Consider the following 13963-nt stretch of genomic DNA (forward strand, 5'->3'; position numbering starts at 1 on the left):
ATAGTTTTAGCCATTCTTTATGCTAAATTAATGCTTGTCTATGGTTGATAGTCAAAACAATTGAGAAACGTGAATTATGGATGCATCCAATGAGTTTAGTTCTCGACTCATTTTCAGTTTTATGTTATGTATATGTTGGTTGGAAATTGTTCTATAGGTTTAGGACATGTAGCATGGTTAAAGAATAGTGGCCAATGTCGTGAATATGATGCCTTATGGAAGCTCCAATGCACTATGCTTTTCCATTGGCAGAGTACAATGCAATCGAGGATGATTCCAAGGATTTCAAGGGGAAAGTTTGTCACAAGGACATGAAATTTTGAGATGCTTTAATCTTGTTGATAACATTTGATTAAAATATTGATCAAATATGCAAGATTGTTTGGCACATATGATGCACATGGCAATTATTTCATGGTAAGAAGCCAAGGCAGGTGTTAAAGACAAAAGTTGCAATAAGTTATGCCAGCTCGGTTTTGGGGGTTAATTGGTGTCAGCTTTGACCTTGGGATAATTATTTGGCCAATAAGTGTCGATAGTGACACTAGGAGCTCACATTAATTAATTAATTAATGTCAGTCTAAGAGTCAACAAAGATTCGAGACCACTCCAGGTTCCGAATGGCCTAGCCAATTTAATTATAGATGGGTATATTTAATTTTTGGTAAGGTTAGAAGGACTGGAATTAATTTTCAGGATTATTTAATTTTAAAATTAATTAAATGGCTGGATAATGCTGAAAAATGGGCTTAGAATGCTATCACTTGGCAAAAATGCCCATGCAAACTGAGAAAACATCTTTGGGGGCTGGGTCTCAGCCATTCAATTAGTTTTTACAACCTATGGGGGGAAGAAAGAGAGAGAAAGAGAGAGAGAGAGTGTGTGTGTGTGTGTCATTGGTCCATATTATGATTAGAGAACAACGATTTGCTACAAAAGACAGCCGTTTGGGTGCCTCAACACATTGTTGATCAGGTGGTAGCATTTTGGAGGTGCTCGGTAGTAGGTGACTGCATTAAATGCACGCTGAAGTAGGCAACAAGCAGATTTTAGGGTTTTCTCACAAAGAAAATCATCTCTCTTATCTTGGCTTTCTCTCACCTTCTCTAGTAATTTCTCAAAATATCTCAGCGCTTCTCAACCATTCTCAACAAATCTCAACCAGATTTGATGGACATGAGGATTTTTGCTGTAAACCCTAAATTTCTACAGAAATTAGGGTTTGACAACAACCTCGAGACCCATGCAATATGAAAAAACATCATACATTGAATTTGGCACCTGAAATTTGTGTAATTGTTAGGGAATTCAAATGTCAGCCCATTCATTGTAAATTGGGGCAACATTTGGCCAATTTGTGGTTCCAATTATGCAAGTCCTGGGTAAAAAGTCAAGAGGCAAATGGCCCAAATTGCTTTTGGAATAGCAAAGGAGATTGTGGAATCTCAACTTATACACTATCATTAGCAATCAAAATTAAAGACATACCCAAAGGGGGGCCAGTTTTGGGGCCAACCGGATATCTATTGTCCAAGATTGTTAAGGTAATGTCCGCATTTCAATTTATGCTCACTTATTAATTGTTATAATTAAGTGCTTGATCAGGTTTTACCACCCTATCCAAAGAGGAAGGCTAATTACAAATTCTCATTCATTTTCCATTAAATTAATCGCACAATCGCTCCACACCTGGGCCAACAATGGTATCAGATCCACTTATCTTCTTTGCCCTCACCATTGCTCGCAATCACATTGTCATCAACCATTGCCATTTGAGCTCTTCCCACTTGGCCTACTACCTTTCGAACCATTGCCCTTGGGGTAGCTCTAATCCTGTCATTGGCAATTATCCTTCATGCCGCCATTGATGCTACCACGAGGTCTTGTTCCCAACATACCAAGAGCTAGTCCATCTCAAAATCTCATTGCTACCAACAAGTTTCACCATTGTTGGTCCTGAGCGCAACACCCTACAAACTTCATTTCAGCCACCTACGAGCTCAAGCCAAGCCCATCTAGGCCAACGTCACTGCCTTGGCTTCATCGAGGTCCTTACGCCACATTTGAAACTACTGTCTAGGCCAATGTTGCTAACCAAGCATGCCTGCCTTCCATCGACCAGCAGCAGTCACACTTGGGCAGCCTTGTCAACCACCTATTGTCTGTCACCACACCACTTGCCTCCCCATGCTAGTCACCTACCTGCTACTGCCTATGCCCTAACCTCTACACTTCTGCCACTCATTAGCCTTGTCACCGCTCGCCTGGAGCACCTCCCTCCCATTGACCAATGGACCTGCCGCCTTGTCTGTGAGGCGCAGCACATGTCTATCGTGGACATCAAACCGCCCTGCAGATCGCAACCAACCCTATCGACACATTCCAAATTTTCTGCTCATGCTTCATCACCATGTCAACTTGGGATCCAAACCCTTCTCACATCACCATGTGAACACAGCAGTGTGCAACCTTTAGCCCGACAATCTCAAATTAAATAAAATATTATTTTGTTTGTTAATTCACTTATATTCATTTCAGCAAGCCCTTGTCCTTCCATACATCCCCTTCCCAAGCACAAATTTGGGACTTTTATCATATTTCCTTCAATTTGTGCCCCATCTTCACAAATATTTGGGGCTTTTATCAAATTTGCGAATTTCAACACCGGATCAAAGAAATTTCAACACCGGATCAAAGATATTTGGGGCTTTTATCAAATTTGCGAATTTCAACACCGGATCAAAGAAATTTGATATGCGCTCTTCATCAAATTTGGGGCTTTTCATCAACTTGACCAAAATTTCCCCAAATTTCATTGAATATTTTGGGGCTTTTAAAGAATTTGACATTCTTGAACAATATTGGGCATCAATTTATCATCAGGCACGACATTTGGCATCCTTTGGGTAAAAATTTCTCAAATTTTATCAAATTTCTCTTCAATTTCCCGACAAAAATTAGGGCTTTTCATCATTCAAGCCCAATTTCACTCCAATTTCTTCGAAGAATTCGGGGCTTTTTTGAAATTCATCAAATTTCATCATATCGAGGCACAATTCACCATGAGGTGCAGTATTTGACATTAATTGGGTAAAAATTTTATCCATTTTCTTCAATTTCTCTTCATTTTTAGGTTAAATTTAGGGCTTTTGCCCAATTTCTCTTCATTATTTGGCTGCTAGCCCTGTTTTTTCCTGACATTGAAGACAAATTTTATTATTTCAACATATTATTGGGCGAATTCAGTATATTCTGCTGTTGTCCGCATTATTGGAGCACTTTCAGCCATTAATCTTTGATTTCAGCATATTGCTGATTGCTGCCTTGATCGGATAATATTTTACTTCTGAAAATAATTATTTTCTGCATATTTTTATCTCCTCAACAAGAAAAAAATTATTATTCTTCATATTATTCAGCTTCATTGAGGCAGACAGCATCTCTTCAATCAGTGATTTATTATTATTCGGACATATATTCTCTTTCTTCACTTGGAAAATATCATTTTATTGCTGATTTTCACTTACGGCCAGCAATAATAATGATTTGTTCTACATGGTTGGCGCCAACAACAATCTCAATGGCACCAATTACCCAATGTGGGCTTACATGATGCAACATGTTCTTGTTGCCAAGAATCTATGGCATATTGTGAACGGCAAGTGCGCAATGAAGCGCATGGATGCCTATCTCACTGGCATCAAAGATCTTATTGAGCAATTATTAAACATTGACGAAGATGTCCCAGATAATCAACTTATTTCTATCACTCTTAATGGTCTACCATAGTCATATCAAGGTTTTGCTACCACCTTGCAATTAGTAACAATGGATAACCAAGTTAACTTAGTTTTGACTGACTTGTGTCTCTTTTGTTGCAGGGAGAACAAAGTCGGCTCAACCGTAATGCTACCATGGCAACCAAACAAGCCTTTTCCACCCATCATCATGGAAAATGAAAGCCGAAGGTAAAAAACAAAGCTGCTGATCAAAAATCAGTAAACTTTCATGCTGGCCATCCTTCTTCTTCCACCCCTTCAACATCAAAGACACCCTTCAATGCTGGTCCATCCTCTTCCAATCCTTCCAAGGGTACATTCAACAAACCTAAGAGGTGCACTAATTGCCAAAATACATGGCACGACATCCTTGAATGTCATAAGCGCATTGCATCAAAGAAGAATAAGAAGGAATCCGGTCTTACTTTTACACATGAGACCACAAACTATTCTCAGTTTAAAGATTATGCTTTTTTCAGTGTCTGTTGGGCCTGAGTGCTACGATGTGCGTGACAGAAATGAGCAGGGATAGAGCTAAGAGCTGCAAGTGAGGGAATCGAATGTGAGTGCACTAGTGTTGCATAGTACACAAAGAATAAAAATGTACTTATATGTTAGGGTACAAGGAAAGGGTGTGTTCACACCCTTTACTTGTATGTTAGGGTACAAGTAAAGGGTGTGTTCACACCCGTAAGTTTATACACACGGGATTAATGGGAGTTTACACCCAAAGGTATACCTTGTCTAAAGCATACCAGCTAAGAAACACATTTCTTTGAATTTGAAACTTACGTAACGTTTCTTAAAGTACGAAACCTTTTTGAGAGTAAAAAACTGTGGGTTTTTTTTTTGTGAGTTGGCACCCAAAACATGGTTTTTTTGACAAAAACCATTGGGCAATGTTAAACATGATGATGATGATGTGTAATGACTCATGAGGGCTCAAGATTTTGGATGAGAGACGACTTTAGTCTCATTTATGAGTTATTTATTATATATTATGATTCATTCTCGATTTTGACATTTTGTCAATTTGTTTTGAAATGAGAATCATGATGTTGCAACTTGACTCAATCCATATTGTAGATAGACTGTTTACATGTTAATTTCAATTTTCTTCATATCATATGTATGAATCATAATATTTGAGTTCTAAACCATAGTATAGCTTGTCCAAAGACTAACTTTAACATAAGTGACAAATCAACGATGGATCATGGATATGTAACATATTATTCTCAATTGACTATTATCACTCAAGCTCAATTGGCCATTCTTTGTTTAAGAGAGAGTTCCATAGAGGTTTAGAACCTCTTTCCCTAGTCAAAACCATTAAAAATCCCTATATAAAAAAACCCGTGTTTCTTATTTTACCCCCTCTTAAAAGAAAATACAAAACACGTTTTTGTTGTTTCGTTTCTAAACGTTTCTGACATTTCTGGCTGCTATGGTCTAAAGAGCAACCCCCTATTCTTGATCAATTGGAGCATACAAGGGCTGAAGTTCAGCAACCTAAAAGAGTCTCTCACTAGCTGCTAGATACTCTTTGAGACAACAAACAGCCTACTCCCTTTGAGGATTGTAAGCCCAATTCTACTCCTAAGGCTGCTAGACACTCTTCAAGACAGCGAACAGCCTACTCCCTTGGAGGATTGTAAGGAGCACTTTTAGTTTAAGGATTGTAAGTCTGTATCTACTCCCTTGGAGCCTAGTTTTAGATTCATTTCTGATAATGGTAGCGGATCCTTTGATACCACTTTATATCAACATGTTGTTGAATGCTTGATTTATCTATGTCACAAAAGGCCCAATCTTCAGCTTGCTGTCTCCCAATTGAGAAGATATATACACAATCCTTCAATACTTCATTGGCAAGCAGTGAAGTATGTCTTTTGTTTTCTTAAAGGCACCCAAGATCTTGGCCTTCTATATAGGGCTGATGCTTCACTCTCTTCGCACGGATATTTTGATAGTGATTGGGCTAGATGTTTAGATTCTCGTGTCTCTCATAATGGCAACTGTTGCTTCTTGGGTACATCTCTTATTTCTTGGTTCAATAAGAAACAAACTACAATTGCTACTTCTAGTTGTAAAGCTAAGTACAAAGCAGCATTCACAGTCACATTGAAGTGTGTTTGGCTCCGCAAGTTACTTGCATATCTTCATGTGCACCAGATGGCTCTGACACTTATCTACACTGACAGCCATAGTACTTTGGCCATTGCACAGAACCTAGTGTTCCATGCCCGCACAAAGCATATAGAAGTTCATTATCATTATGTTCGTGAGCTGATGTTAGCTGAAGAAATAGAGTTATGCTACATATCCACTAAAGAAAATTTGACAAATCTTTTCACAGAGGCTCTTCCTCAACCAAAGTTCTAGGCTTTTCTTCAACAAGCCTTCAACTTAATTCCATTTGTTCCATGATCTATCGTATTCTGTACTATCATAGGTTGTTATATCCACTCGGATAAACTTGTGTAACCATGACCTTATATTTCTTTTTATTTTCTAAGATTCTATCATTTCTCCTAGATCAATCCGCCCATTTCATGGAGGGAGGTCTGTAGGCCAACTTGTGGGCTACGCGTTGATGCCCTTTGATCCATGATCCGGGCTCCCTAAGCATTTCAACCATCATTAAATCTAGTTGTTGCCCCTAGTTTCCTATGCACTAAGTGATACTAGGGTTAGGGTATATTTTAGGGTTTCCTATGATGGTTAAGCCATTGGGGTTTCATTTTTTATTATTTAAAGACACTTCGTGCCTCACTTGCAAAAAGTGTGGCATTACTCAATATGATCACCTTGAGCGTTGTACTCTCTTTCACTCATTAATACATTGCTTCTCATTTGTAATCAAGTATCGTTGTGTATCAATTAATTATTTCATTCTCATTCATTTTCCATTTAATTAATCACACAATTGCTCCATCCTTGGGCCAATAGCTTCTTCCAAGAAGCGTATCACATGGAGTCAAAATTCTTCAAGTATCCATAATGAGCATGCCAAAGCAGCCCAAGCTCATGGAAAGTTTGTGTAGTAAGTATGGTGGGCTTGTAAAGCCCACCCTCCTGAGTATCTATCCAAAGAATAGGACCTGTAGAAGAATCCTGAACAGTCATAGCATCTTGGGTGAAGACCACACGAGTACCTAGCTATGTCAAACCATGGACAAAAAAAAAAGGTTAAAACCTAAATCTAATACATAAAGAATTTCGATGGATGAAGCATCTATATCTAGCAAAAGAGGAATAGTCCCCACTCCACGAATAAGCATAAAAGAGTTGTCATCAATGGTGACAAAATCCCCTTTGGAACAAAGATCCTAAAGTCAATCCTCTCGGTAGGTCATGCATGAAGAGGCCCCACTGTCAATGAGCCATAGCTTTGCCTTAATGAAAGAAGCAAGTGTTATATCTTTAATCTCAAACAAATGAATAAAGATTGGTAGCCTTCGAGTCCTTGGAACCTTTCTTGACTTCAAATGAGGGTACTTGTGCCAACACTTCTCCTTCAAATGAGTACCCTTCCCACAGTATGGGCATGTAGGCTTAGAGAAACAACCACCTAGATATGGTCTCCTCTTGTAAAAGCCTCCAAGTCCTCACTTAGACAATGATACCATGTGAGTACACAACGAGAGATAAACATGAACATGGAGAGGAGAGAGACTACAAGAGAGAAGAGAATGAAATAGTAATTTGCACCAAATAAATATCGAAGGTTAAATACAATGGTAGACTAATCAGTCCTTGCACACGTTCCATAGCATCAATGAGGGCATCGAAGTCTAGAGCAAGCTGATAACGATGGCTTAGAGGAATGTTGGAGACAGAGTGTGTTGAACCTACAGAACAGAGAGATGATCTCCAAGTGTGGGGAGGCTAGCTATATATAGCCCAAACAGCCCAAAACTAGCTGACCAATATCTTGGCAGTCAAAACAATGCAATCAGCCCACATAAAACAGGCCGACCATCTACACAGAACCTAAGAAATGCTAGTGAAAATATCTGAATAGGTAGGTCTCCCCCTCTACCAAGAAAAATAGTGATGACCAGCCATTGAAAAAGAAATGCATATGGCTTGTACTAGTTTGAACATACTCTAGACACACTGAAAAAGAAATGCACACACCTAGACCAGCTAAAATAGTCAAAGCTCCTCTATCTCTGTCACACTCTAATTATAAGCACAAAGAAAAACGTTAAAATGACAATACTTTGAACTTAACCAGCTTGAAAATCAGAAGACAGATGAAGAGGTTGTTAACACTTCAATGTACATTCTCAATCAATGTCCAACAGTGGCATATTACCATGTATTTTGTTAGTTTATCAACTTCTAGTTGTAAGCCCTCCACCATTGGAACCTATAACAGAAGATCCCCTTGAAGTAGATGAGCAAGAAGAGATACTTCAACCAAAGCAAATAGTCTTTCATATGATTAGAAAATAAGGAAAGAACATTTCTAGAAATTTTCCTTTGAAATTTAAAATTACTCTCATTTAGTTTCTAAATGGGTATCATAAAAGTATTTTAAAAACTACCCAGAAATAATTGCAATTTATGAAGAAGTTATAGGATCAAGAGTACTTCAAGCAACATCTTAAGGACAAGATGGATTTCAAGAGGGAGGGATGTTATAAAGACATATTGACTTTGAAAGGCAATTTGTATTATTTGAGTATTTCACAATACAGTTAAATGTTCGTCGTTCTATTCAAGGGTGGCCGATTGCCAAAATGTCCTATAATTATTCTTGGGTTGTCATTGTCTAGATACCTAAGAGAAATTAAAAGTTTAGTTGGGTGGTCAAATTGACCAGAAAGCCCAGATGACCAAGACTTTTCACTCAGGTAATCACTTTGACTAGAAGTCTATACCATGAGTGGTTTCAAAAAGTGAAACCAAATGCTCATGCTCAAAGAAACAAACCATGTACCGATGAACCATGAATCTAAACAATGAAGCTCTCTAGAAACTAAATTTAATGGCTCCTAAAATTTCTATATTTGAAAGTTGCTCAAATGGAAATTATGTTCGCATCAAAGGCTTCAAAATTTCATAAGAAACAATTTTGTCTTTAGCAGCTATCTCAAATTATTAACCATTCAAAAGATTTTTAGAGTAGAAGGTTTAGAAGCTTCTTTTTCTAGAAAAGTGACATGTAGCATCTAGAATAAAACATGTGTCATTTTGAAGAGATCAGTACATAGATGCTCAAGAAGATCTATTACGAACAGCATAGAGTGCGCCATGTTCATCATTGAAATGTTCTTATACTCTATGGCTCCATTTTGTAAAGAAGAGTTAGTAGAGATGAATTGACGTTGAATGTCATGCTTATATAACAACTCAGAGGAATTGTCACAAGGACGTGAAACTTAAAGATACTTTAATTTCGCCAATAACATTTGATTAAGTAATTAATTAAATGTGCAAGATTGTTTGGCACATGTAATGCACACGACAATTATTTCATGATAACCAACAAAGGAGCCCAAGGATACAGTAGGTGTCAAACGCAAAAGTTGTGATAAGTTATGCCAACTAGGCTCTGGGGATCAGATGGTGTCACTTTTTACCCTAGCACACTTCACTAGGGGCTAGCATTAATTAATTAATTAATGCTAGTCTAAGGGTCAACAAAGATTGGGGACCACTCCATGTTGCAAATGGCTTAGCCACTTTGATTATGGATGGGTGCATTTAAATTTGGGTAGCGTCAAAAGAACTAAATTTAATTTTCAAGATTGTTTAATTCTAAAAATTAATTACATGGTTGGATAATGCTGAAAAATGGATTTTAAAAGCTACTACTTGGCAAAAATGCCCATGCAAACTGAGAAAACGTTTTTGGGGGCTGGGTCTTAGCCATTCAATTAGTTTTACAGCCTATGGGAGAGACAAAGAGAGCTATTGGTCCATTTACCGGTCAGAGAACAGCAATTTGTTGCAGAAGACAGCCAACTGTGGGCCTCAGCAAGCAGGGGACAATAGGGAGACATGTTCTAGGGGCTAGCAACAACATTGCTGATCAGGTGACAACATCACGAAGAAAATCAAATTTCTCTTTCATCTTGGCTTTCTCTCACCTTCTCCAATAATTTCTCAAAAAATCTCAACATTTCTCAGCCATTCTCAGCAAAACTCAATCGAATTTGGTGGATAGCAAGAGAATTTCTGTTGTAAACCCTAAATTTTTACAGAAATTAGGGTTTTACAACCACCTTGGGACCCTTGCCAATAAAAATAGGTATTATACACTGAAATGAACACCTAAAATTCATGGAATTGACAAGGATTTCAAATGCCAGGTCATCCAATGTAAATCAAGATAGCATTTGGCCAGTTGGTGGTTCCATTTGTGTAATTCCTAGGTGAAAATCAAGAGGCACCCAACTTGCTTGCTAATTCTATGTACAAGAAGGGGATTTTGGATCAACAGAGGAGATTGTGGAATCTCAACTTGCTTACTGTCCATTAGCAATTAAAGATAAAGAAATACCAAAAGGGGCGTCAATTTTGGGGCCAATTGGATGTCTATTGTCCAAGATTGTTAAGATAATGTGTACATTTCAGTTTATACTCAATTATTAATTGTTGTAATTAAGTGTTTGATGAGGTTTTACCACCCTATCTAAGGAGGAAGACAAGTTTCACTTGTATCGTAATGTGTGTTGCAAGATGGATCCTTGTTTGATGAGGTTTTACCACCCTATCTAAGGAGGAAGACAAGTTTCACTTGTATCGTAATGTGTGTTGCAAGATGGATCCTAGTAGGGCATTGGTAGTTACAATCCTCACCATGGCTCCCTATGACAAGCAAATCTTCAACAAAGAATGATAAAAATGGCCAACCCAACATCCATCCACAAGCAAAGATTATGTAAGTTATAACTAGACCTTTAAAAACCATACTAAAAAAAGAAATTCTTCTAATACCAAGCCTAGGTTGTCTACCTCAACCCATAAAGATCTCTCCACAAGGATTAGAAATAATCTCCCCAACAACCACTCGATGAAACCAACTGGCTGCTCCAATATCTCTCCTCTTGAAAAATGACACTTTAAAGCAAGATTGACTTGGCATGCATCTAGATTCTAATAGAACCAATGTTGAGTAGACCAAGCAATCATAATATGAATGATAGTCATCTTAGCTATAGGGACAAAGGTCTACTCACATTTTAGTCTAGGGTCCTAAGCGAATCCCTTGGTAACAAGCCTAGCTTTATGCTTGTCCAAGGTCTCATTACACTTCCAGATTCAAAGATCAACAACCTTCAAGGTGAAAAATTAACTCCCACATATAAATCATCTTGATCAAATCAAGCTCCAACTACATGTCACATTGCCACTTGTTATGTGCAAGGGCCTTCTAAATAGTAGGCTTTCTATCCTCAAGAATACAACATATGAGCCTATGGTTCACCTTACATGAACTGATATGCTTGATGAATCGTTTTCTAACACTGCACTAAAGAAGTGAGCCTTCAGCCATAAAGACATGCAAACGTGAAATCAATTGCCTGACACCTCTAGAACCATCCAAGGTAATCCCTTCTACTACAATGATCCATCTTGCTTTGGTGAAGCAACGACGTTCAATGGGGGACTCTGTATGAAATCAAGATGGATGATGGCCAAACCAGTTGGCAGTCCAATGTGTATGGCCCATCAATGGAACAATGGACAAGACAAGTGCCAAAGGAGCCCCTTAGGATGGAGGATAGTAGGAAGCTCTTGGATAATCCAATCAAAGTAAAGACAGATCTCTCCCTGAGCTGCCACTGGACCTGGTTACCTTATGGCAGCAACCAATATGCAGCCATCTTGTGTGATAATTTTATTACTGATAAAAACAGCGTGATCCAAATGATAAATGAAAAGTGCAGGTACTTAATGTTTGGCCTGCATGGCTCACAGCTGGCCAACGACAGAAGGGGCCTATCTGTTGACAACCTCATTAATAGCTATTAGCTTCCTTGCAAGTTGCAATTGATATGATGTGGCAATAAATGTTTGCTTATATGCTACACAAGCCTAACTCCAATAGGCACAACTGGATAAGGGTGAAAAGGCACCGCCAATTGTAGTAGATGGCCATTCTTTGGTTATACAAAAGCACTTAAACAGATTCTACAACCCGCCTAGAAGATGACTTTTTTTAGTTATCAGCACACATGCACATATCTGCATGTGTATCTGTAAATTCGAAGCAGCATCTTCTGCTCACAAACTCCTTTCGCACAAAATGCTAGGGCAAACATGTTGTTGCGGTTCAAGAACAAAATGCACCTTTACATTGCAGGTTAATCCTTTCCAGCATCTTTTGCTCACAAACTCCTTTTTTGCATGAAGAAGTTTGAATTAATTAATGAAATACTAACAAATGGCCTTTTGGCCAACCGAGCAGACTGAATCACAGGTAGAAAATAACACAAACTACTTTCACACAAAACATGTGGTATTGGTTCAAGAGAAGAATGCACCTTTACATTGCCGCAAGTTGATTCTTTCCAGCATCGTGAAGCTCCTGGCGATGGTAATAAGATCATCATCGCTGACACCAGGAAAGAAGGACCTCGACAATACTTGTGAGATGTCCAGATCCCGGAGGTGTGTGAACCGAGCCGCAAGCCGTTCCAGCATGAACGGCCCCGCACGAGCGCCAAGCCGCTGGCGTTCACAGCTCTGCAAATTCAGCCATCGCTTGCAGACAAGGCCGTATGTGTTCTTGTCGCTCTGCGTGGGAAGCTTGGAGAGGATGGCCCTCAGGCTGTCGTCTGTCAGCACGTCATTTATGCAGATCGGGGGGGTAGCACCTTCTGAGATTGCCATGGCTTCAGGCGCCTTACATCCGCCTACAGGATGTCTTCCGCATTCTCAATCTATGGCTGCTGTTATCTCTCTCAGACGGCAGCAGATCTGTCTGTAGGTTGGTGGTTTAGCGGCTTCTTTCTCCAGCTAGCCCCCACTGGTATTTGGTAAAGCGACCGAAAGTCTACAATTTGCGTTATACTTTTAACGTGTTCTCAAATCTATGTTTCTATCTATCTATACTACTATATTATATATCTATATTTACATATCTCGATTCTAAAGTAGTAACACGCAACTCTGAGGTGCAATAGACAAGGAGTTAGGCCACACCTACGTCTCGAGACCTAGGTAAGTCCAAAAAGTCCTCAAATGTGCCAGGCGAAGCAATACTTCACTTATTGAAGTTCCAAGGCCCACTGAGCAGCCCTTTCCTCTCTACTTCACCTAGTCTTTGTAGTCCCTCCATTTTAAGAGGGACTACAATGACCCTCAAGTTTGCATATGTGAACACCAATTAAAAATCTCTATTTTCCTTGAAATGCTTTTTCAAGAGTTCTTTTATTATTTAAATTTATATTATTTTGCATGGGCTATGTGCTTTGAGATAGAGTCCACGGATGTATGAGCTTCAACAGGGCCGCAGGCTCCTGCTACGTGAGCCCATCCATGCCAAGTCCATGTACTTAGGCACTAGGCGCTCCGCGCCTAGACTAGCCCCGGCGCTTCGCGCCAAGGCAGGCGTGATTCCTACCCCACATCGCGAAGTAACACTAAACAGGGCCATTACACTTTATTGAGCACTGTGACCTTGACTATGCAATCAACTGAATGAGAGGCCCATGATAATGGTCAAATCAGAGCCATCATTGCGAGACATAGGAAACTCACCCTCTCTCTCTCTCTCTCTCTCTCTCTCTCTCTCTCTCTCTCTCATTGTTGGTGCAATAGAAATCACCATATAGAGAGAGATTGTTTGAGTGATAGCCCAATTGGTGCAATAGAAATCGCCATATAGAGAGAGATTGTTTGAGCGATAGCCCAATGAGAGTGAGAGAGAGGTGTGTGTTTTTGGGGGGTGGGTGTTGGATTGTGGTAGGATGGAGGGTGGCACAGAGAGAGAGAGAGAGAGAGAGAGAGAGAGAGAGAGAGAGAGAGAGAGAGAGAGAGAGAGAGAGAGAAGGGAAAAGGGAAGAGAGGTGTGTGTTTTTGTGGGGGGTGCTAGGTTTGTAGGATGGAGTGTGACAAATAGAGAGGGAGACACAGACACACACACACACACACAGGTGTGTTTTTTTTAGGGAGAGGGCTAGGTTGGCGAGGTGAGGGGGTGGCACAGAGAGAGAGAGAGA

General features: G+C 39.4%; 1 protein-coding gene across 5 annotated transcripts in view; it reads right to left on the reverse strand.

The window, feature by feature from the left end:
- LOC148031890 (F-box/LRR-repeat protein 12-like) overlaps nucleotides 1-12826 on the reverse strand; it is a 57008-nt gene extending 44182 nt beyond the window's left edge. For 2 of the 5 annotated variants that reach the window (XM_087682461.1, XM_087682460.1), the window contains exon 1: nucleotides 12284-12823. In XM_087682461.1, coding sequence (XP_087538587.1) covers nucleotides 12284-12632 — 349 coding nt within the window. In that variant the 5' untranslated portion in view covers nucleotides 12633-12823. Of the gene's footprint in view, nucleotides 1-12283 lie in introns of all 5 variants that reach the window. The other 3 variants (XM_087682462.1, XM_087682458.1, XM_087682459.1) reach the window with 3 other exon arrangements.
- Between the last annotated feature and the right edge of the window lie 1137 nt (nucleotides 12827-13963).

Source organism: Lygodium microphyllum, chromosome 8, assembly GCF_053477565.2.
Source record: "Lygodium microphyllum isolate KBCC chromosome 8, Lygodium_microphyllum_v1.1.10, whole genome shotgun sequence".
Lineage (NCBI taxonomy): Eukaryota > Viridiplantae > Streptophyta > Polypodiopsida > Schizaeales > Lygodiaceae > Lygodium > Lygodium microphyllum.